We start from the raw sequence: 22,088 nt of genomic DNA, 5'->3' as shown, positions 1-22,088 counted from the left end.
TTGTGTCTACGTCTGTTCCCAATGCTATCTTCTAGTTATCCCCTCATAGCTGCATTTCTTGGCCCCTGTCCTCTGCCAAAGGGCCTCAGACGTCCCAGTTCCTCTTCTACCAGCCACTCATTTGGTGTTTAAGCCCAGCACCCCTCTGTAGGACAAAACTGCAAACCCCCACCACAATCCTGCTCACCACTTCTAGTTAACACAGTACTAGAAGTCTAAACCAGAGCAATCAGACAAGAAAAAGAAATAAAAGGCATTCAAACTAGAAAGAAAGAAAATTATCCCAATTTCAGGTGACATGATCCTATATGCAGAAAGCCCTAAAGAACCGCCCCCCCCCCCCCCCCCACACACACACAGACACACACACACTTTAGAATAAAACGCTTGGGAATAAATTTAAGGAGATAATAGATCTGTATACTGAAAACTGTAAAACATTAATGAAAGACATTAAAGAAGACACGAATAAATATATGGAAAGATATACCACGTTCATATATTAAAAGAATTAATATTGTTGAAATGTCCATACTACCTAAAGCAATCTACAGATTCAATGCAATCCCTATCAAAATTCCAATGGCATTTTTCACAGAAATTTTTAAAAAAATTCTACAATTTGTCTGGAATCACAAAACACCCTGAAAAACCAAAGCAACTTGAGAAAGAACAAAGTTGTAAGCATCATACTTTCTGATTTCAAGCTACAGAAATCAAAACAGCACAGTACTGGCATAAAAATAGACACATAGAACAGAAAAGAGAGTCCAGAAGTAAACCTAAGCATACACAAGTCAACTAATTTATGACACAGGTACCAAGAAAACACCATGGGGAAAGGATAGCTCCTTGAATAAATAGTGTTGGGGAAAGTAGATATTCACATGCAAGGAAATAAAACTGGCTCCTTATCTTATACCATACACAAAAAATCAACTCAAAATGAATTAAAGACTTAAATGTAAGACCTGACAGTATATAACTCCTAGAAGAAAAGATAGGGAATAAGTTCCTTGACATGGGCCTTGGCAATGATTTTTTTGATATCACACCAAAAGCTCAGGGAACAAAAGCAAAAATAAGCAAGTGGGATTACATCAAACTAAAAAGCTTCTGTACAGTAAACACTCAGCAAAATAAAAAGGTAGCCTATGTGCCAGGCACGGTGGCTCACGCCTGTATTCCCAATACTTTGCGAGGTCAGGTGAGTAGATATCTTAAGCCCAGGAGTTTAAGACCCACCTGGGCAACACGGCAAAATCTTTTTTTTTTTTTTTTAACAAAATATACAAAAATTAATGGGGCATGGTGGCACACACCTATAGTCCCAACTGCTCAAGATATGAAGTGGGAGGATCATCTGAGCCTGGGAGGTCAAGGCTGCAGTGAGCTGGGACCACACCACAGCATTCTACACCACTCACTCTGGGTGACAAACTGAGACCCTGTCTCAAAAAAAAAAAAAAAAAAAGAAAATGAAAAAGAAAAGGTAGTCTATGAATTGGGAGAAAATATTTACAAATCATATATTCAATGAGATTAATATCTAAAATATATAAGGAAATCACACAACTCAATAGCAAAAAAAAAAATTTTTTTTAAACGGGCAAAAAGCATGAATAGACACATCTCCAAAGAAGAAATAAAAATGGCCAAGAGATATATGCAAAGGTGCTCAACATCACTGAACATCAGGGAAATACAAATCAAAATCATGAGAAATCACCTCATACCTGTTAGAATGGCTGCTATCAAAAAGAGCGACAAATGTTGGCAAGAAGGTGGAAAAAAGGGAACCCTTGTATACTGATAGCAGGACTGTACACTTGGTATAGCCATTATGGAGAACAGTATGGAAGTTCCTCAAAAAATTAAAAATAGAACTACCATATCACCCAGCAATCCCACTCTGGTTATCTACCCAAAGAAAACAAAATCAGTATGTCAAACAGATATCTGCGCTTCCATGTTCATTGGAGCATTATTCACAATAGGCAAAATATTGAAATAACCTAAGTGTCACTGACTACTGGATAAAGAAATTGTGGTATACATTGTATATATGTTGGAACACTGTTCAGCCTTTAAAAAGAGATCCTGCCATTTGCAACAACATGGGTAAATCTAGACATTATGATATATAAAATAAGCCAGACATACAAAGACAAATACTACATGATCTTACGTATATGTAGACTCTAAAGTCAAAATGAAGAAACAGAAAACGGTGGTGACTAGGGCATGGGAGCAGGGAAGGGGCAGAATGGGGGGATACAAAGTTATAGTTATGTAGGATGAATAAGTCTAGAGACCTGAAGTACAGCATGATGACTATAGTTCATAATATTGTTTTATATGCTGGAAATTTGTCAACGGAGTAGATTCAGGTGTTATCATTTTTAAAAAGGTAAACTATATGAGAAGATGAATATATTAATTCACTTGACTGTAGTAAACAACCTACTATGTTTATCAAAGCAGCATACTGGACCAGGCACTGTGGCTAATGCCTGTAATCCCAGTGATTTGGGAGGCCGAGGCAGGAGGATTGCTTCAGGCCAGGAGTTTGAGACCAGCCTAGGCAACACAGTGAGACCACGATCTCTGTCTCTCTCTCTTTTTTTTTTTTTAGCCTTTTTCCACAACCTCCTAACCTCTTAAAACAAAAAAACAAACAAAGAGTGAGGCATGGTGGCACATGCCTGTAGTCCCAACTACTCAGGAGTCTGAGGTGGGAAGATCACTTGAATCCACGAGTTTGATGTTATAATAAGCAATCATCGCCCCACTGTGCTCCAGCCTGGGTAACAAAGTGAGATCACCTCAAAAAAAAAAAAAAAAAAAAAGTCTTCTTGTATACCTTAAATATTTATAATAAACAACTAATTAATTAAAAATAAAAACCTGCAGTTTAGCAGGGCATGGGGAAGGGTACACTCTGAAATAACTGACCTGGCAAAGTCCTCTGTGCCTCAGACAGAAAGTAGTGTGCTCTGGGGTCTTTGGGCCAGGGAGATTCTCTCCAGCTGTGGGAACTAAGGAAGGAGGAGGTTTCTGGGTTGGGCTTTGGCAAGTAAATAAAATTTAGTCCTGCAGAGTTAGGGGAAGAGAGGAGTATTCCAAGCCGACAAATTAGCAATGTGCGAAAGCACAGCGCATGGAAAAGCACAGAAACCAGACAGCATCCAGTGTGGCCAGAAGAAAGGTCCCAAAACAACAGGTGAGCACTGGGAAACAAAGTAGAAAGATAGAAACAGGAGCGTGGAGAGAGCTATTGGAGATTTCTGAACAGAAGTTTCTAACCTTTGCCTAAAGAGGACAACCTTAGAAAGGGCAAAGTGCAGGCCAGGTGACCTAAGAGATGGGCAGCAAGCACCTGGCAAAGGCAGAAAAGCTTGGGGGAATTCAGAGCAAACAGAATGGAGAGGTTCTGGCAACTGTAAGCGGGTGGAGGGTGTCAAAGATAGCACCCAGGGGTGATGAGCTGGGATGTGAGAGTGCCAGAAAGCCACTAGAGACAAAGAGGAGTAGGGGAGGGGGAGGAAGAGGAGTAGCATGGGAAGGGGAGGAAGAGGAGGAGAACAAGGCTGGGGGCACAAAAAGGGCAAAGGTGAGGGGTACCTGCAAAGTGATGCCACCTGTCATCACGAGACTGTGTAAGGTCAACAAAAGGGAGAAAAAAGAACCTTGGAGAAAGCAATGGCCAAGGAACGGTGGAAGTGACAGATGAGAAACATGCCGAAAAGCAGAAGAGCCATCAGGAACGTGGTGATTCAGTGAAAGAGCACAGGGCGTCCAAGGGGAAAGGCCGTCGGAAGTGGATCAGACCTTGCTGACTGGCATTCAAAATAGCAGGAAAGCAGGAAGAGAGATGGAACCCAGAGTATCAAGTGAAGAACCAAATGTGTGGTCAACATAGCTGCAGCACAACAATTCCTTCAAGAAGTGAAGTGGGGAAAGGCAGCAAGGGGAAGGGGTAATGGAGGCCAGAATGCTTGCAAAGCTGACCACCGAGTGGAGGAGTGAGAAGGCTGGCTGAGGGCTCTACTCCAAGGCTGGGGGTTCAGGAGACCTGCAGGCCTCTGATCTCAGCTATTTATATGCAACAACTAAGCACCTGTATAGAGGCAAGTGGCCCATTAAATGCACTCATTCTTGGGCCCAGGTATGTGGAAGGGGCACCAAAGGTGAAGACAATGGAGGAGCTAGAGAAAGGGAGAGGCCCACCCACAGTAGCTCCCTCTCAGGGCCAGGACATGTTCTGGCCAGGGCAAGCCTTCTCACACTGAGAAAAAGGGCAGATCTCCTCAGCGAAGCTGAGTATGGGGAGAAGAGGAGAAAGAGTTCATCACCCACTTGCCATGATTAGAAATAGAGCAAGTTCTGGCAGGGCGCGGTGGCTCACGCCTGTAATCCCAGCACTTTAGGAGGCCGAGGCGAGCAGACCATGAAGTCAGGAGATAGAGACCATCCTGGCTAACACGGTGAAACCCTGTCTCTACTAAAAATACAAAAAATTAGCCGGGCGTGGTGGCGGCGCCTGTAGTCCCAGTTACTCAGGAGGCTGAGGCAGGAGAATGGTGTGAACCCGGAAGGCAGAGCTTGCAGTGAGCCGAGATCGCGCCACTGCACTCCAGCCTGGGCGACAGAGTGAGACTCCGTCTCAAAAAAAAAAAAAAAAAAAGGAAAAGAAAAAGAAAAGAAATTGAGCAAGTTCTGTGACTAAATACAATCCTGGGAGTCTATCTTCCTGGCAGTCTTATGTAGTGGCCCCTACATTAAAAAATATTCCCTTGACTGTGTGCGGTGGCTCACATCTATAATATCAGCACTCTGGGAGGCTAAGGCAGAAGGATCACTTGAAGTCAGGAGTTTCAAACCAGCTTGGGTAATATAGTGAGACGGTCGCTACGAAAACTTAAACTATATACATATATTAACAAAATACAATGATGGTGATCCTAGGAAAGGCTCACCATTCTTCTTCTCATGCCCACACTGACACACAGCTGCCTTTCCAATGGGCCAGATTTTGTCCTTCCTTAGAGCGATGTGTGGGAAGGGCAGAGGGTAGAGGAAGACAACAGAGCCTCAGACCACACCACCCAACGCTGGTCACATCTGAGAGGTGTGACCTACACAGGTGAAGAGCAAATGAGTTGTTCATAGTGATCACTTTTAAATAAGGGTTACCTATATAATTAAACCTGATCTTAAAGCAAATACTAACATATTTTATTCCGTATTATTTATATTTTGTTGATTAGAATTTACAAGAAACTGTTCTTAAGGCCCTTCTTTTGAGAGATTGATGCTGGCCACTGGAATCCAGCTTTCCCTGGCATGACTCTGTGGCAGTGGCCCAAGCCACCTCAGTAGAGAGTCATAACTCCTGTCACCCAGCTTTTCCTAAGGGAATTTAGAAATGTGTCCAGAGGCCATGGTAAGCAACTGTGGATTGCAAGCAGAGGGGCCAGCATGACAGAAGCAAATGGTTCAAGAGGACAGTCTAGTGACAAGGGAAGGGCCGAGGTCTGGACACAGAGGGACAATGAGGAGTGAGGCCACTGACCAGTGCTAAACACTGTGATGTGGTAGGACGGAGGAGTGGGAAGAAATGGGCAACAGAACCAGGCCCCTTCTCCTATGGGGACAGGGGTGCGGGAGCAAGAGGCACTCAGGAGCTAGCAGAGTGACAGCCAGAAAGATGCCAGACAACACCTGACGAAGAAAGGAACGGAAGCCCTGGCTGCACATTCGTCATCTGGGGAGTGTTTTGCTGGTTTGACATTTGACAACTTTGTCAGGGACCAATTTACATACTGTAAAATAGACCCATTTTAAGTAAGTGATTCAGTGAATTGTAGTAAATTTTGGAGCTACGTATCCATCACCACAATCTAGTACCTGCTGAGCTTTTAAAAATCCTAATGCCCCATCCCTAACTTTGACCAATTGTATCAAGAGTTTCAGGTAGAACTTAGGTCTCTGAATTTTTAAAATTCTCTCCCAGCGCTAGGCACAGTGGCTCATGCCTATAATGCCAGCACTTTGGGAGGCTGAGGAGGCCAGATTGCATGAGCTCAGGAGTTTGAGACCAGCCTGGGCAACATGGTGAAACCTTGTCTCTACAAAAGATACAAAAATTAGCCAGGTGTGGTGGCATGCATCTGTAGTACCAGCTACTCAGGAGGCTGAAGTGGGAGGATCACTTGAGCCAGAGAGGCAGAGGTGACAGTGTGCTGAGATCGTGCCACTGCACTCCAGCCTGGGCGACAGAGTAAGGCCCTGTCTCCAAAAAAAAAAAAAAAAAAAAAAATCAAATTCCAAGATGAGCATCAGGCTCACATTTGCACGTTTGGTGCAATTCAGTCACAGAAGGAGGGCAGGCTGAGGGAGCTCTTGGACCCAGCCTACCAATGACCCCACCACAGTCAGAGTCCCTGCAGGCTTCTGCTCCTAAAGACAGTGCAAGCAAGGACTACAATCCTGGGGCAGAGGATTTCAATACAGATGCCTGGCATTTTAGTTCCACCGGGGCAGAATATAAAGTAAGCCAGGCACACTCCCACAGTGCTCCTCTCAGGGAGTTGTCACAAAAGACAAGAAGTTCTGCTGCACTTCCAATGAGGGCAAATTAGAATTCACTAACATCAACAGTTATCACCTTAGAGTCAAGGTACAGTAAGACTATAAGCAAAGCTTGGCAGCCTCTGGGCAAAGCAGCGGCCCTTCTCTGCACACCGTAACCACCTGAAGAACGCCACCCACCTACAAGGTAATGAGAAATGAAGATACTTTTAAAATTGCTCAAGTCTTGCCTATCCCAAGATGCTAACACGTCTACCACTCAGTGGCCTGGCATTTCTGGGAGGCACCTGGCTGACACCTTGCACAATTCTGTGACTGCATAACTTCCTTCTGATAAATTAGACTCTTTTCCTTTCTAACTAAAGATCAAACCACAGGACCCATTTGAAGCATGACTACACTGAAATATCAGATTGCAAAATCCACCTGATCACCACAAAGGCCCCCGCACAGCATGTACTCACCTCCTGCCCTGACCCTTACAACACTGGGCTCCTGCTGGCTCCTTGCCACCTGCTCCCTGACCGTGCACACCTGTGGGCAGGGGCCATGTAACCTGCCCCAACCCTATGAGCTCAGTAGCTGGCACTGTGGCTGGGCACACATGGGGTGCTCAGGAAAAGGGGGACACATAAGCATACTTGCCTACAGGGTGGCAGTGCCCCTGCTGTGAGTTTCCTCTAAGACCCAAGAATGTTTCTCTTCACATAGCTGGGAACTGAGGAGGCATTCCAAAGGCGCTGTGGAACGGAATTTATGCTCCACCCCCAAATTCATGCTGAAGCCCTAACCCCCAATGTGATAGTATTTGGAGGTAATTAGGTGTAGATCAGGTCATGGAGGCGAAGGCCTTGTGATGGGATTCATGCCATTATTTAAAAAAAAACAAAAAACAAAGAGGGACCAGAGCTCCCCTTCTCTCCTCCATGTGAAGACACAGCGAGGAAGAGGCCATCTGCAAGTCAGGAAGAGAGCCCTCACCAGGAACTTGATTGTGGCCTTCCAGCCTCCAGAAGGGAAACACATGCCTATTGTTTAGGCCAAACCATCTATGGTCCTTTGTTACAGCAGCCCAAGCTGACAAAGACAAAAGGCTGGTCACACAGGCAGATGACTCTTGGCAAAAGCCAGCTCCAAGCCCCATCAGACAACACCAGGCAGAGCTGCCAAGCCCTTCAACCTAGGTAGAGACAGCTGCCATTTTCCAGGTGACCTGATTACTTCCTTAAACCTGAATCACTGCCTCAGATTTCTAGAACTAGAACATTATTTCTTAGCTTCCCACTGCCTCTATGCATTAAAATCCTCAAATCCACCTTTTCTGCATGCCTCACGTCTGGGAGACGACTCACACACAGGGTTTCAGCCCCTCCAGAGAGAGCACCACCACGGCTGAGGCCTCACACTACAGAGTGCAGGCCCACAGTGCTCATGGTCCCCTCCATGCTCCAGAGGAGCAAGGCTGTAATCCTGAAAAGCAGTCACAGCCCCTGTAGCAGAGTCTGGTATCACTAAGAATGGAGCCCACAGGTCTCCTACCACTGACTTTGAACACAAATGCAGATGATGTCAACTTCAGCCCTCACCTATGCTTCCATAGGGTCCTCCCTGCCCACTGGGCTATGTGTACACCTGAGGGGCTGCCAAGTTTCCCGGGGCAGCTCCACTGGCATTTAACCCTCCAACAAAGCATGTAAAGGTCAGCCTATGGCCAACTGCCTTACATCCACACTAGCTGGATTCCTCCCCTTGGGCCACTGCTCTAGTTTTTAAAATATGTATTGTAGCACAGAACCTCCCAGCTGCACACACTGCTAAATGCTGTGACTACCCTGACAATGTGGCATGCCACACCCTGAGCCTGCCCTGCTAGAGTTCCATGCCAGGACACGCTGGAGACAGCGGTTCCAGAAAATAGTAAATGCTTCTCTTTCTCCCCCAACACTGAAATGGGGACATGTGGCAGACCTCATACAGGAAGGTGAGGGGTCCCACCTGTGACTGGACTGCTCAGGCAGACACAGACGCCCTCACAGAGGGAGGCCCCTGCACCCCTAGACACTGGGAAGCTCAGGTAGATGGGCAGCCAGACCCTCCCACTCTGCAGTGGTCCCAGCCCCAGCCCCTATCAGCCAAAACAAGAGAAGGTCAGAAACCACCTGGGACTCAGGGGCTGACTGGGACAAGGGGTACACACAAAATCAACCCTGTTTAGCTCCCCTAACTCCAGACTTGACCCTGAAATGGCTCAATTCCAAATCCCTATATTTAACAAAGACTGACACAGGCAAAGGGTCCTGTCAGACCTCCTGGAACCCCTTGAGGTCTTTGGGGGTCACTAACTGTATGCTGAAACTATGATGTGTGTTGGGTGAACAAGTGAAAGAACAGGGAGACAGACAGGCATTCGGCTATTAGATGGAAACAGTGCCAAACTTCAGACAGACAAGAAAGTAATTAATTCTGCCCTGAGGGGTGTCTGGGGGATAGGGAGCACCATGGACTCAGACCCTGATGGACTCAAGTCACACACAGGTTCACAGGGAATGCCGACAACACTGACAATGGCCAGCCCTCCAGTCAGGCCTGGACCCAAGTCAGGGCCAGCTCAAATGCAGATCTGACTCTCTCTCCTCAGTGACCCCAGCTTCTGGGGTCAGGACAGACAGCAGCCCAAAACGCTCATCGTTCCACACCCTCCAGGTAATGCAGCTACAAGCATCACTCCAGCACCAGCCTGGAAGGTGCCCTCAGAACTGGACTGAGGATGCTGAGGAAATATGGGTGTGGCTGAGGGGGAGCCCTTGTAGGCATCTGGAGGCCTCCCCATGGCCAGCCACTCCGAAGCCACATGTTTCCAGAGACCTGGAATCGAGCCAGGACAGCTGACTCTGGCCTCCCATTACTGTTCAGACCCGGGCTCACACTTCCAAGAAAAAGAAGAGGCCTCTGTTGTGCAGATACCACCGGCCCCTCCCCCGCCAGGGACAAGCTCCTGCCTCCCACAAGCTCAGCCCTACTGCCATCTGCACCACACCAGAGCCCACATCAAAGGCGAGCAAGGTAATGAGCCAGGTGCTGTGACACAGCAGCACCCAGATCCCCTCAGTGAGGGCTGTGGGCAGGCAGGCTTCAGCAATCAGCCCTTTCAGGGATTTGGTGGCTGCACAGACCTGCACTCCACACGACACCTGTCCCAGGCAACCCTCATCTAACGACTGATGGGTGCAGAGCAGGAAGACCTGACTATCTCACCAGACTGGAGACGGCTCTGAAGGGCTGTGCTGTTGCTTGCTCTTGCTCCAAAGCAGAGGCTATCGTGGGGCCTTCCTCGCCACTTGAGTCTCCCTCTGCCCACTCTTGCTTCCCGCGCCTACCCCACAGGTGTTGTCCCAAAAGTATCCCTTAGTAAGGATCCTGCATGACAAACTCTCTACCTCCTCTTCAGGAAACCTAGCCTATGGCATAAAGTCCCAAAGACAATATATATTGACACAATTTTCTGCCACCTATGGATGCTCGTGAATAACACCCTTACACAAGCCACAGTACCAGATGACAGCTCTGACTATAGTAATCTTTCTGAACTGCAACACCCCACTTTTCTCAAAGTCCCAAAAGGGAGCTTGGATTTCACCTGGAAAGGATTCTCACTTTATCAGCCCTCAAAGTACCTTGCCATGCCCTCCAACAGCCACAGACTCCGCCAGCTTCCATAGCACCACTTCCGCCACAACTCCCCAGAGGACAGAAGGCCAGACTGCCACCAGGGTCAACAAGCCACCCACAGGGCGAGCTAAACAAAGGAGCACTCTAGGTGCGGAGCCCACAAGCATGAACCGTCAGGCACTCTTGCTGCACTCTGTGTGTACAGCCACCTCTCTCAGATCAGGCACACCCTTCTCTACCCAACCTCCACCACAAGCCCAAACTACTCACCACTCAGCCTGGCCTGCAGCCCCTGAGGCAGGTGGAGGGAAAGGCCATGAGAGGGGAGGTTACACTGAATTCTTACTGCCATTTATGGCCAGTGCTTTGGACTCTGAAACTTAATCGCCACCAGTGCCTGGGGAGGATGGAAATGGTGGCCTCAAGAGTTGGCTCTGCACCTTTCCTTGTGAGACCCTTCTTGTTCTTGAGGGGCACACAAAGTCAAAGAACCTCAGCTGGGCCCTGTCAACCCAGACAAAGATACTTCCTTCCTTGGAGCTGGAGGGGAGCCCAGGTTGGTGGGTCTTAGTGGGCTCTGTCAGGCCCTGGAGCCAGCAGAGAGCTCCAGGGTGAGTTCCTGAGCAGGGCAGGAGACACAGAGACGCAGAGCCTCCTTGAACTCTCTTTTCTGTGGACTTGCACTTCTGTTCTGCTACTTTGGTTTCTGCTGGTTGCATCTGCTCCCCCGGAGCCTGTCCTACCCCAGTATGTGGGTCTGGCTGTCTTGCTGCAATAAAGCCACAAACTGGGCAAGTTTCTTAACCTGAGTCTCAGCAGTTCATGGGTAAAATGAAGCATCCATCTGGCAAGGCTTTGAAAAGTCAAACAAGAATTACCCCATTAAGTGCCTACTATGGCTCAAATGGGGAAATTCATGTTGAAGCTCAATCCCCACTGTGGTAGTATTAAGAGGTGGGGCCTCTAGGGAAGTGATGGTCACCAGGGCTCTGCCTTATGAATGGATTAGTGCCTTATAAAAGGGCAGGAGGAAACTAGCTTAGGCCCTTTTTGCCCTTCCATCTCTTCTGCCATGTGAAGACACAGCAACAAGGTGCTATCTTTGAAGCAGAGTACTACCTGTTCCAGATACCAATCCTACTAGGATCCTGGACTTCCCAGCCTCCAAAACTGTGAGAAGTAAACCTCTATTGTTTATAAATTACCCAATTTGTGGCATTTTGTTACAGCAGCACAAATGAACTAAGAAGGTGCCCAACAGAGGGCCTGGCCCTAAGTGCTCAGTATACAAAAGCTACTATTAGCTACTATTAACCATGATGACGATTGGGTAAAGAAGATGGGACAGTCCACTTGTCAGCTTCTACCCACTCCTCCTCAGCTAACATCCAGGCCCTCCTCGCTGCAACTCCTTAGTCACCAAAGCACTCACTATCTACTCCAAGTACAGCAACAACACACCATTTTCCTGGCTTATGCTGCAAATGGAGCCCAGAATCTGAGAAGACATTCAAGTCCTATCAGGCACACCTAAGTAAGGTGCTCCAGCTCTTGCCCCACCCTCTGGGCCTCTTAGGGTAAAGCCTCCAGCACAACGGACACTAAATACAGGCTTAGTAGGTAAGGCCAAAATGTGAAATACCATTCTCACTCCACTTTCAACCAATCATCCAACAGGCTGGATAATCCAAAACTAAGTCCAAACTCAGGGGCAGAGGGAGAATAAGAAAAAGAGTACAGGCCAGGAACAGTGGCTCATGCCTGCTACCCCAGCACTTTGGGAGGTCGAGGCAGGCAATCACTTGAGGTCAGGAGTTTGAGACCAGCCTGGCCAACATGTTGAAACCCTGTCTCTACTAAACATAAAAAAATTAGCTGGGCATGGTGACGCATGCCTGTAATTCCAGCTACTCAGGTGGCTGAGGCATGAGAATCGCTTGAACCCGGGAGGTGAAAGTTGCAGTGGGCCGATATTGTGCCACTGTGCCCTCACACTTCTCATTCCTACCCCAGTTTAACAGTGATTTGTGTCTGGGAAGGCCAAGCACAGCACATTTATATACAGCAGCTCTTCTGCTGTTAGATTCCTTCAGGACATGTAAATGCCTGTAATCTCCATGTTTTCAACCTAATACAACATGAAAACAGGGAGTGCAAATACACTAATCAACTATTTGCTTTCTAGCTGCTCTATATGTAGGAAATGTAAACACTTCTCAGGTGCGGTGGCTCACACTTGTAATCCCAACACTTTGGGAGAGCCGAGGTGGGTGGATCACTTGAGGCCAGGAGTTCAAGACCAGCCTGGGAAACATAATGAAACTCCATCTCTACAAAAAAATAAAAATAAAAAATAAAAAAATTAGCTGGGCATGGTGGTGCATGCCTGTAGTCCCAGCTACTCAGGAGGCTGAGGTGACAGGATCATCTGAGCCCGGGAGGTTGAGGCAGCAGTGAGCCATGATTGTGCCACTGCACTCCAGCCTGGTGACAGAGTAAGACTCTGTCTCAAAAAAAAATTAAAGAAATGTAAACACTTGTTATAAAGTAAAGCTGGGCACAGTGGCTCACGTCTGTAATCCCAGCACTTTGGGAGGCCAAAGCAGGTGGATCACCTGAGGTCAGGAGTTTGAGACTAGCCTGGCTAACATCGTGAAACCTCGTCTTTATTAATGGCTGGGCACGGTGGCTCAGGCTTGTAATCCTAGCACTTTGGGAGGCCGAGGCCTCCTCCTGACCGCAGATCACCTGAGGTCAGGAGTTTGAGACCAGCCTGGCCAACTTGGCAAAAACCTCATCTCTACTAAAAATACAAAAAATTAGCTGGGTGTGGTGGTGGGCGCCTGTAATCCCAGCTACCAGGGAGGCTGAGGCAGGAGAATCACTTGAACCCCGGGGGCAGAGGTTGCAGTGAGCCAAGATTGCACCACTGTACTCCAGTCTGGGCGACAGAGAGAGACTCCATCTCAAAAAAAAAAAAAAGAATACAAAAATTTGGCCAGGCGTAGGGGCTCACGCTTGTAATCCTAGCACTTTGGGAGGCCAAGGCGAGCAAATCACCTGAGGTCGGGAGTTCAAGACCAGCCTGACCAACGTGGAGAAACCCCGTCTCTACTAAAAATACAAAATTAGCCAGGCGTAGTAGCGCATGTCTGTAATCCCAGCTACTTGAGGCTGAGGCAGAATTGCTTGAACCTGGGAGGCAGAGGTTGTGGTGAGCCGAGATCGCGCCACTGCACTCCAGCCTGGACAGCAAGAGCAAAATTCTGTTTAAAAAAAAAAAAAAAATTAGCTGGGCGTGGTGGTGGGTGCCTGTAATCTCAGCTACTTAGGAGGCTGAGGCAGGAGAATTGCTTGAACCCGGGAGGTGGAGGTTGCAGTGAGCCAAGATTGCTCCACCGCACTCCAGCCTGGGTGAGAGTGAGACTCTGTCTCAAAAAAATAAATAAATAAAATACAAAGCTAACCTTTTTATAATTAAGCAAATTATAATCTCCTTAAAGGCTGCAACTGTTTCTTCATCTTTCATAAGTCTTATGACCCCCAAGAAACCGACTTCAAAGCACTTGAAAATGTTGAGTTTGCTAAATGAATAAATGCAAAATTTACGCTCAAACATACAAATGAATGCATATTTGCATGCACACATACTCTCACACATTTTACCAACCCTTCTCCAGGATAAAGTTTCTCCTCACCAACATGGATAGCAGAAGTCAACTAAAACTGTAGAATACTACATGTTATTAACTCCGTGAAGAGAACTAATTTTTCACAAGACTCGCCGTAGGCTTTGACCTGAATAAAACAGGAAAAGATCCTAAGAGATTACAAAATTTGACTCCTTCCCCTTTACAGAGCAGAAACTATGGTGCTGAGAATCAGAAAGAAAGGAAGATAATGGCAGCTCTGAAACCAGTCTTAGGCCTTGCCGACTCTCAGCACCTTATTCTTTCTGCTAGCATTTTGGCAGACGTGACAAAGAACATCCCATACCATCTCCCTGCAACAGTGTGCTCATATCATCTGCATGGTACAATGTCCTTCCACTATAAGAGACAAGCAATTATATTTTAAAATCTTTTTAAACAGGTATTTCTATTCAGCAGTGGGTTGCTTTATATCCCCAAAGACTCTCCAGTCAAACTTCCTTTTGTTACAGGATACAAAAACAGTTCACACGAATGATCATTACCTTTAACAAGCAATTTGTCTCTCACAGAAACCCTCCGAGTCGAGTCGGACGCTGTGGCTGCCGTCCGGGACCCTTTGAGACCATCGTCACGCTTCAGTTTGCTTGCTAGCGTTAGCATTACTGCTGCCTTTACCCTGAAAGACAGCAATGAAAGCAGGGTTAAGGACCAGGTCTCCAGAGACTAATTAGACATTGAGGAAAATGTACAGGTGCTTTTGCATTTTGATTTTTTCCCATAATTTAGTTATGGAAAAAATTTGCACACATTAATAAGATTGGATTCCTTCATAATACATTTGAAAAGCTCTACGCCATCCTCTATAAGCCTAACTTTTAAAATTATGAATTAACTTTATTTATTTTTATTTTTTATTTCTTGAGACGGAGTTTTGCTCTTGTTGCCCAGGCTGGAATGCAATGGTGCAATCTCAGCTCACCAAAACCTCCGTCTCCCAGGTTCAAGCAATTTTCCTGTCTCAGCCTCCTGAGTAGCTGGCATTACAGGCATGCAGCACCATGCCTGGCTAATTTTGTATTTTTAGCAGAAACAGGGTTTCTCCATGTTGAGGTTGGTCTCAAACTCCTGACCTCAGGTGATCCGCCCACCTTGGCCTCCCAAAGTGCTGGGATTACAGGCATGAGCCACCGTGCCCAGCCATGAATTAACAGTTTTTTAAAAAGAGAGTCATGGCTGGGCGCGGTGGCTCACAAATACAATCCCAGCACTTTGGGAGGCCAAGGTAGGAGGACCACTTGAGCCTAAGAACTCAAGACCAGCCTGGGCAATATGGCAAAACCCTATCTCTACAAAAAATACAAAAAACATTAGCCAGGGGGTGGCATGCGCCTGTAGTCCCAGCTACTCGGGAAGCTGAGGTGGGAGAATCCCTTGAGCCTGGGAGGTTGGGGATGCAGTGAGCTGTGATTGTGCTACTGCACTCCGGCCTGGGTGACAGAGCGAGACCCTGTCTCAAAAAAAAAAAAAAAATTAAAATTAAAAAGTCATGCATTTCACACTCACTGGTTATCCACTAGGTGCCAGGCCCTGGGATGTGGCTGTGACGAAGCTCCCGTGGAACACAACGTCTAGGGTGCCTCCACAGCTTCTCAACCAGCATGCCCTCACCAACGGGTTCCACATGGGTCCATTACTGTCCACTAGTAAGTCTGCCCTGCCCTGCTGCAGGGGATCATGCACACACATGGTATGGTCCCAGGGTCTGGCCCATCACCAACTGAAGCAGCACAGCCTCTGGTGGAAGAGGAACACCACTCTTTGCTCTCCTTCCTCCTTTAATAAAGGTGTGGCTAGAGCCTTAACAAGCATCTTCTCATTTATTCATGCTGTGTTGCATTTACTTATGTTTGTGTTTTATTTATATTTTTTGGCAATTTCAACATCAAGACCGAATTAAAATTAATGTCCCCAGGTAGATTATGTTCATTGGTGGCTTCCACCCCATCTGTGTTGCAGGTTCCCCTGCTGCAAGCTCACTGGGAGGGACAACAAAGACCAAACACAGGTGACGCCACTTGCTGCCTGGGAGACAGTTGAAGAAATGCCACAATTTGTTTAAGATTTTATTTTTTAAGGGCAGTTTTAAGTACACAGTAAAATTAAGAGGAAGGTACAGAGATTCCCCATATGCCCGCTGCCCCAACACATGGAAATTCTCCCCTATTACCAACATCTCCCACCAGAGGGTACATTTGTTACAATTAATGAACCCACATCAACACATGATAACTCAAAGTCCACAGCTTACGTTATGATCCCACTAATTATACAGGGTAACTATCCTCTAGACTCTGCCTTCTATTTCTAACATAAACTGACATTAATCTTCCTCCTAACTCTTACTTACTTTGCCATGGTCAGAGAGGCTCTCTGGAACTTCTTTTGACTGAGGACAAATATTTGTCACTAGGGCCGGGTGTTGTGGCTCACACCTGTAATCCCAGCACTTCAGGAGAACGAGGCGGGAGGATCACGAGGTCAGGAGATTGAGACCATCCTGGCCAACGTGGTGAAACCCCGTCTCTACTAAAATACAAAAAATTAGCTGGGTGTAGTGGCGCACACCTGTAGTCCCAGCTACTGGGGAGGCTGAGGCAGGAGAATCGCTTGAACCCGGGAGGCAGAGGTTGCAGTGAGCTGAGATTGTACCACTGCACTCCAGCCTGGCAACAGAGTGAGACTCAAAAATAAAATAAAATAAGATAAATTGTCACCAGTTCAATACTTCCACAATTTCCTTTGTTGCTTTCATATCATTTTATTTCAATACCACTCTGATCATTTCAACAGAAAATGATCTAAAAATTCCACGTGAAAAGCTTGACATAAGCACAGAAATTTTAGGTTGAGACTAAGATCCTGAAAGTCAAATAAGAATACTCCTTTCCTCATTGGCATTTGAAACCATTTTTCACCCAGGTCTCTTACACAGTTCCTCACACCATCTTCTGCCTATCTCCTAAAGGCTGTCAGATTTTATTTTCTATTGTTTGTATCATGAAAACAGTATAGGCCGGGCATGGTAGCTCATGCCTGTAATCCCAGCACTTTGGGAGGCCAAGGCGGGTGGGTCACCTGAGGTCGGGAGTTCTAAACCAGCCTGGCCAACATGGCGAAACCCCATCTCTACTAAAAATACCAAAAAAATCAGCTGGGCCTGGTGGCGGGTGCCTGTAATCCCAGCCACTCAGGAGGCTGAGGCAGGAGAATAGGTTGAACCCAGGAGGTGGAGGTTGCAGTGATGGTGCCATTGTACTCCAGCCTGGGCAACGAGAGTGAAACTGCATCTCAAAAAATAAAAAAATTTAAAGAATTTTTTAAAAATGAAAACAATATGTAGAATACGATCTTCTGAACTGCACAGTCTTTTCCACTCAGAGGACACAGACATACGCATACCATAAACCCCTTAAGAAGTACTGGTCTAAAGGCTTCCAAGACAGCTCTGCGCTTCCACAGTCATAAGCTCTTAGAATTGTAAAGTTGGAATGGACTTCTCCCACTCCCATTCCATTTTACCATGTGGACCCCAGGACAACAGGGGCCCAGAAGGCAGCCTGCCCAAAGCCACTCAGCTGCTAGAAGCAGTCACCAAAGACATACTAGTTTCCCTCTTGTGGATGACAGAAATTTTTTTGTTTGTTTTTTGAGACAGGTCTTGCTCTATAGCCCAGGCTGGAGTGCAGCGGCGTGACTTGAGCTCAGTGCAGCCTCAAACTCCTAGGTTCAAGTGATCCTCCCACCTCAGCATCCCCCATCCCCTAAAGCAGCTAGGATTACAGGCACGCATCATTACGCCCAGCTAATTTTAAATTTTTTGTAGAAACAGGGCTTCACCATGTTACCCAGGCTGGTCTTGAACTCCTGAGCTGAAGCAATCCACCTGCCTCAGCCTCCCAAAGTGCCGGGACTATAGACGCGAGCCACCACGCCCAGCAGGACATGTTTTTAACTCGATTGTGGTCATGGTTTCAGACTAATCAATTACACAATTTAAATATGGGCAGTTTAGTGTATTTCAATTATGCCTCAATAAAGTTGACAAAAATGTGAAAATAAGCCAACATTAGTTTCTTCATTGTTACGCTACTGTGCCACCTCCTCAGGTGGACCTCCATAAGAGCACATCTTCACAGCTTCGCCCAGGGCAAAGCAGCTGGGTTCAGCTGATGAAGTTACTTCACAGGAGAATAGTCACAAACACCTGTAGGGTCTTCAGCTACCACAGACAGTAGCACCATCTAGAGCCAAGCTTTCCTGCTTCAGCCCCTACCTGGAATGATCTTGTCAAAAATCCCTCACAAGGATTCCTTGTCATAGAACAGTGTTTCCCTTCCCAGCCAAGTCTGCTGCCACGTGTGCAGACTCAATCACATCAGTCCTGCCACATCATCAGGGTCACCCAATTATGGACCAAGACGTGCATCCATCCATCACCTGAGGGTCAGCTGGATGCACCAGATGCCCTACACAAGGACTACCAGGTCTCTGGCTGACCTTGGGAATGCAAATGAAGCAAAGAGTAAAAAATAAAAGCACAACATGCTTGAACATGAGTTCAGCAGGCAGTAACCTAGGAAAGCCAGAATGAAGAGTCCCATAGAACAGCAAGCACCAGGGCCACACCCAGCTCCCCGAGAACCTGCACTGAAGGAGGCTCAGGGGAGCCTGGGGAGACTGATCCCTCACATACTGAAAGGCTCACCACCAAGAAACTCTTCTGTAACACTACAGTCCGCAGGCTATGCTTAATGCTTTTATACCCCCAATCACGCCACGACGAAATCCTCTCTGTGGGCAGAAGATGCTAACATTCAGTTTCACTGGAAGAGTCAGATTGCTGGTTTACTACCTTCAAGTTTGTGACTTGCGAGATATAAGAGAATGTTTAACACTGGTGTTTTGTTTCCCATAGAAAGTAATAAAAAAATGTACTTCCCTAACATTCTAAGAAATCTAATACAGTGACCATCTATTTTTCTGTCATGTGTATCATTTTCACATGCCACTTTAAGGATAAACCCAAGGCCTAATTTGGGAATGTTTCCATAGCTATAAAATTAAATCTATACCAAAGGATTCTAACAAAAAATAAGTATTCAGACTGTCAAGCAGCTAGCTGAATACCTGCAGTTGCTTCAGAATTCTTTTCCTTCTTCAATATGTTTCAACTCTTGAAGATTTGGTTTAAAACAAAACTTCCTCTTTCCTGCAAATTACACTCTAAGGCAGCATTTCAGTAACAGATCAGCTGTTCTGAACAGCATTCTCAGTCTCTAAATTCCACAAGTTGTAATTGGCCCAGTTAGGTTCTTCCTCTGGGTGGGACCTGCTTTCCGACGGCCCAGAGAAGAGTATCTTGTGTGCAATGTATTAGTGCCATCAAGTGATATTTACTCAGCATCCCTGCAAGCAATGGCAAAACCAGGCCATGTCACTTTGTGCAGGGACGCCAGGGGCCAGTCAGCTCAAGGTGAGGGGCTACTTATTTACAATTCCTTCCTAATGGAGACATCTCAATCCAAGCATAAAGGATGGGCCTGCGGGTCACTAGGGGACACTCAACTTCCCCGGTCAAAGGGGCCCAGATCAGGGCACAACAAAGTCCATATCCCACTCTTCCACAGAATGCCAGTGCCCAAGAACCTCCCGCTTGGCACAGGAGTACGCTGGTTGACTGACCATCTTTGGAGCCCAGCCCCTACTTTCAGCAGTAAACCTGCCTCTTCCTGCACTGCCTACTACCTGAAAGGCAGGTATGTCCAGGTGGGGGGACAGCACTACACTTGGTGTGATTCTGCCTCTCAATCTCTCTCTCTCCCACCTCTATGCTCCCCCTTACCTTCATCTCACTCCTCAGCCAGGATTCCTCTGCACCAGGCAGGCCAATTTCCTCTTTGTTGCTTCATAACACCCTGCTCATTTCCAGAAGCTTCTATTCAATCTGATACCCAGGTCTGGAATGCCCTCCTTCCTTCACAAACGAATCCTACCCCTTCCTTAAGGGGAAGATTCCTACCTAGATTCCAACGTCTCCTCCTCCAAGAAGCTTTCTCTGGCTGTTCCAACCCTTCCTGCCCCCACTTCCAGGCGGTCGGGAATGCAGGGTGGGGGGCCCAATTATCTCCTGTGACAGATGAGGAAACTGAGCCCAGGGAGGGGAAGGACACACCCAAGATGACACACCAGCAGAACCAGGTCTGGAACCAAGATTCTGCAGCACTAAAACTGCTCCAAGATGCCCTTCCCTCCTCGTCTCCTTTGCTGTGGTAAAAATTTTTCAAACTAGCCTGGCCGCCCCCAATTGTAGGTAAGTGCCCATACTTACTCTTCCCGCTGCAGGTACACGGACGGGGCGCGAGTTGTCACTCCCCTCACCTCCCCCGCTCCTCACGGCCTAGCGTGACTCCTGCCGCGATCCGGAGTCCAGTCCCGCTTTCTGCGGCCACGTCGGGCCGGTGACCTTGGCCAGGCGCTGGACGCCCCGCTTCCTCCCTACAAGGCACGCAGCCGATCCCGCGAGTGGGGCGTGAGCGCGGCCAGGACTGTGCCACGCTCGACCCAGGGCCTGGTTCACACTAGGTGCTCGGCGCGGGCCGTCCCTAGCCGCCGCCGCGGTCACTCACTGCCGGGCGAGGCCAGCGCCCCGGCCACTGACGCCGCCTCCGACCGCCGGCTCGCTGCCCGCGGCCCGCGGTCCCTTCCCATTCACACCGCTCGGCCTTGCGTCCGGGTGCCCGCGCCCGCCCGGCCCCCCGCGTGAGGAACCCGGTGGGCCTGAGGCGGCCCCGCCACCGCCCGCGCCCTCCGCCCGGCCCGCAGGCCAGCCTGTGCACCGGTTTCCGCACCTCGCCCCGCCGCAGAGCCGCGCGGTCGCTCCTCACCTGGGCTCCCCGAGACAGGCGAGGCGGGTCCGGCGCCCAACACCATGCCCGGCCCGGGCGGCTGCTGCGAGACGCGGCCCCTCACAGCCGCACCGGCTCCCGGCGGCGGGACCGGAAGTGGCGGGGCGGGGACTCGGCCGCTCTCGCCCGCGGCTGCAGAGACCGCAGCGGGCGCTTTAAAAAAAAAATTCAAAGTGGCGAAAAACTTTATTGGAACCAGACACGCGAACAGCGGCGTGCGCCGGTCGGGACTGGGCTGGGCGACCGGCCGCTCGGACCTCGCTCATTGGCAGAGGGCGCGGCCGGGGGGCGGGCACGGATTTCGCGACCGTCGCTGATTGGCGAGTAGCGTTAGGGGCGGGGCTTCCGAGTTGGCTCTAGAGTCCGAGCGCCCGAGGGCTGGGGATTTAGCGTCCGGTTCCAACCCGGTTTCGCTTCGTGGTCTTCAGGATTTAGGGGCTCGGAGGAGCCCAGGCTATTCTTCCCTGAAGGAGCGGCCTCCGTGGCTGGAGCTCCCGCTGTCCAGCACCGCACCTGGAGTGCAAAGGACTGGATCGGACCCCGCAGCCTGCAGTGCGGGCGGTGAGGGAGACCGGGCGGTCAGACGCGCAAACCACTACCAACCCCAAACCGTGTGCTGCGCCCGCAGGCCCCACTGTTCTTGTCATGTCTCTTCTATTCCTTATTTTCTCTCTTAAATGTGTTTAAAGTGCCTTAAAAATCCATTTCAACTTGTCCTCTTTTAGGAGCCCAGATTCATCCCGCGCTCATTAGCGTCCTGTGTGATTGACGAGGGGCCGCCCTGGGCGTCAGGCAGGCCCCTGGAGGAGTGGACCATCGGAAAGATGAGATTCAGCATGGAGACGGTCAGAAGGAGACAAGAAGTTAGACTTTCATTTCCAAAAACCCCACTGAGAGGTTTCTAACAGTGGAGTGACAGTATCAGGTTTTCTTCCTAAAAGAGGCTGGCGGGCCCGGTGGCTCATGCCTGTAATCCCGGCACTTTGGGAGGCCAAAGTGGGAGGATCCCTTGAGCCCAAGAATTCAAGACCAGCCTCCTGATGGTGGCAAGACCCCATCGCTACAAAAAAAAAAAAAAAAAAAAGCCGCATGGTGGAGCGCGCCTGTAGTCCCAGCTACTCAGGAGGCTGAGATGGGAGGATCACCTGAGCCCAGGAGATTGAGGCTGCAGTTAGCCGTGATCGCACCACTGCACTCCAGCATGGGT

General features: G+C 48.4%; 1 protein-coding gene across 4 annotated transcripts in view; it reads right to left on the bottom strand.

Annotated features, from left to right (window-relative positions):
* Positions 1–21,016, bottom strand: part of LOC105473829 (ubiquitin conjugating enzyme E2 F (putative)) — a 77,185-nt gene extending 56,169 nt beyond the window's left edge. The window contains exons 1-2 of one of the 4 annotated variants that reach the window (XM_011727901.2): positions 20,861–21,016; positions 14,459–14,592 (exon numbers count right to left, since the gene is read on the bottom strand). In XM_011727901.2, coding sequence (XP_011726203.1) covers positions 14,459–14,576 — 118 coding nt within the window. In that variant the 5' untranslated portion in view covers positions 14,577–14,592; positions 20,861–21,016. Of the gene's footprint in view, positions 1–14,458; positions 14,593–15,479; positions 15,499–20,304; positions 20,629–20,824 lie in introns of those variants that run through there. The other 3 variants (XM_071073683.1, XM_071073682.1, XM_071073684.1) reach the window with 3 other exon arrangements.
* Positions 21,017–22,088: the final 1,072 nt, after the last annotated feature.

The sequence above is a fragment of the Macaca nemestrina genome, chromosome 11 (genome assembly GCF_043159975.1).
Source record: "Macaca nemestrina isolate mMacNem1 chromosome 11, mMacNem.hap1, whole genome shotgun sequence".
In the NCBI taxonomy this organism is placed as follows: domain Eukaryota; kingdom Metazoa; phylum Chordata; class Mammalia; order Primates; family Cercopithecidae; genus Macaca; species Macaca nemestrina.
This window is presented reverse-complemented; position numbering and strand designations above follow the sequence as displayed.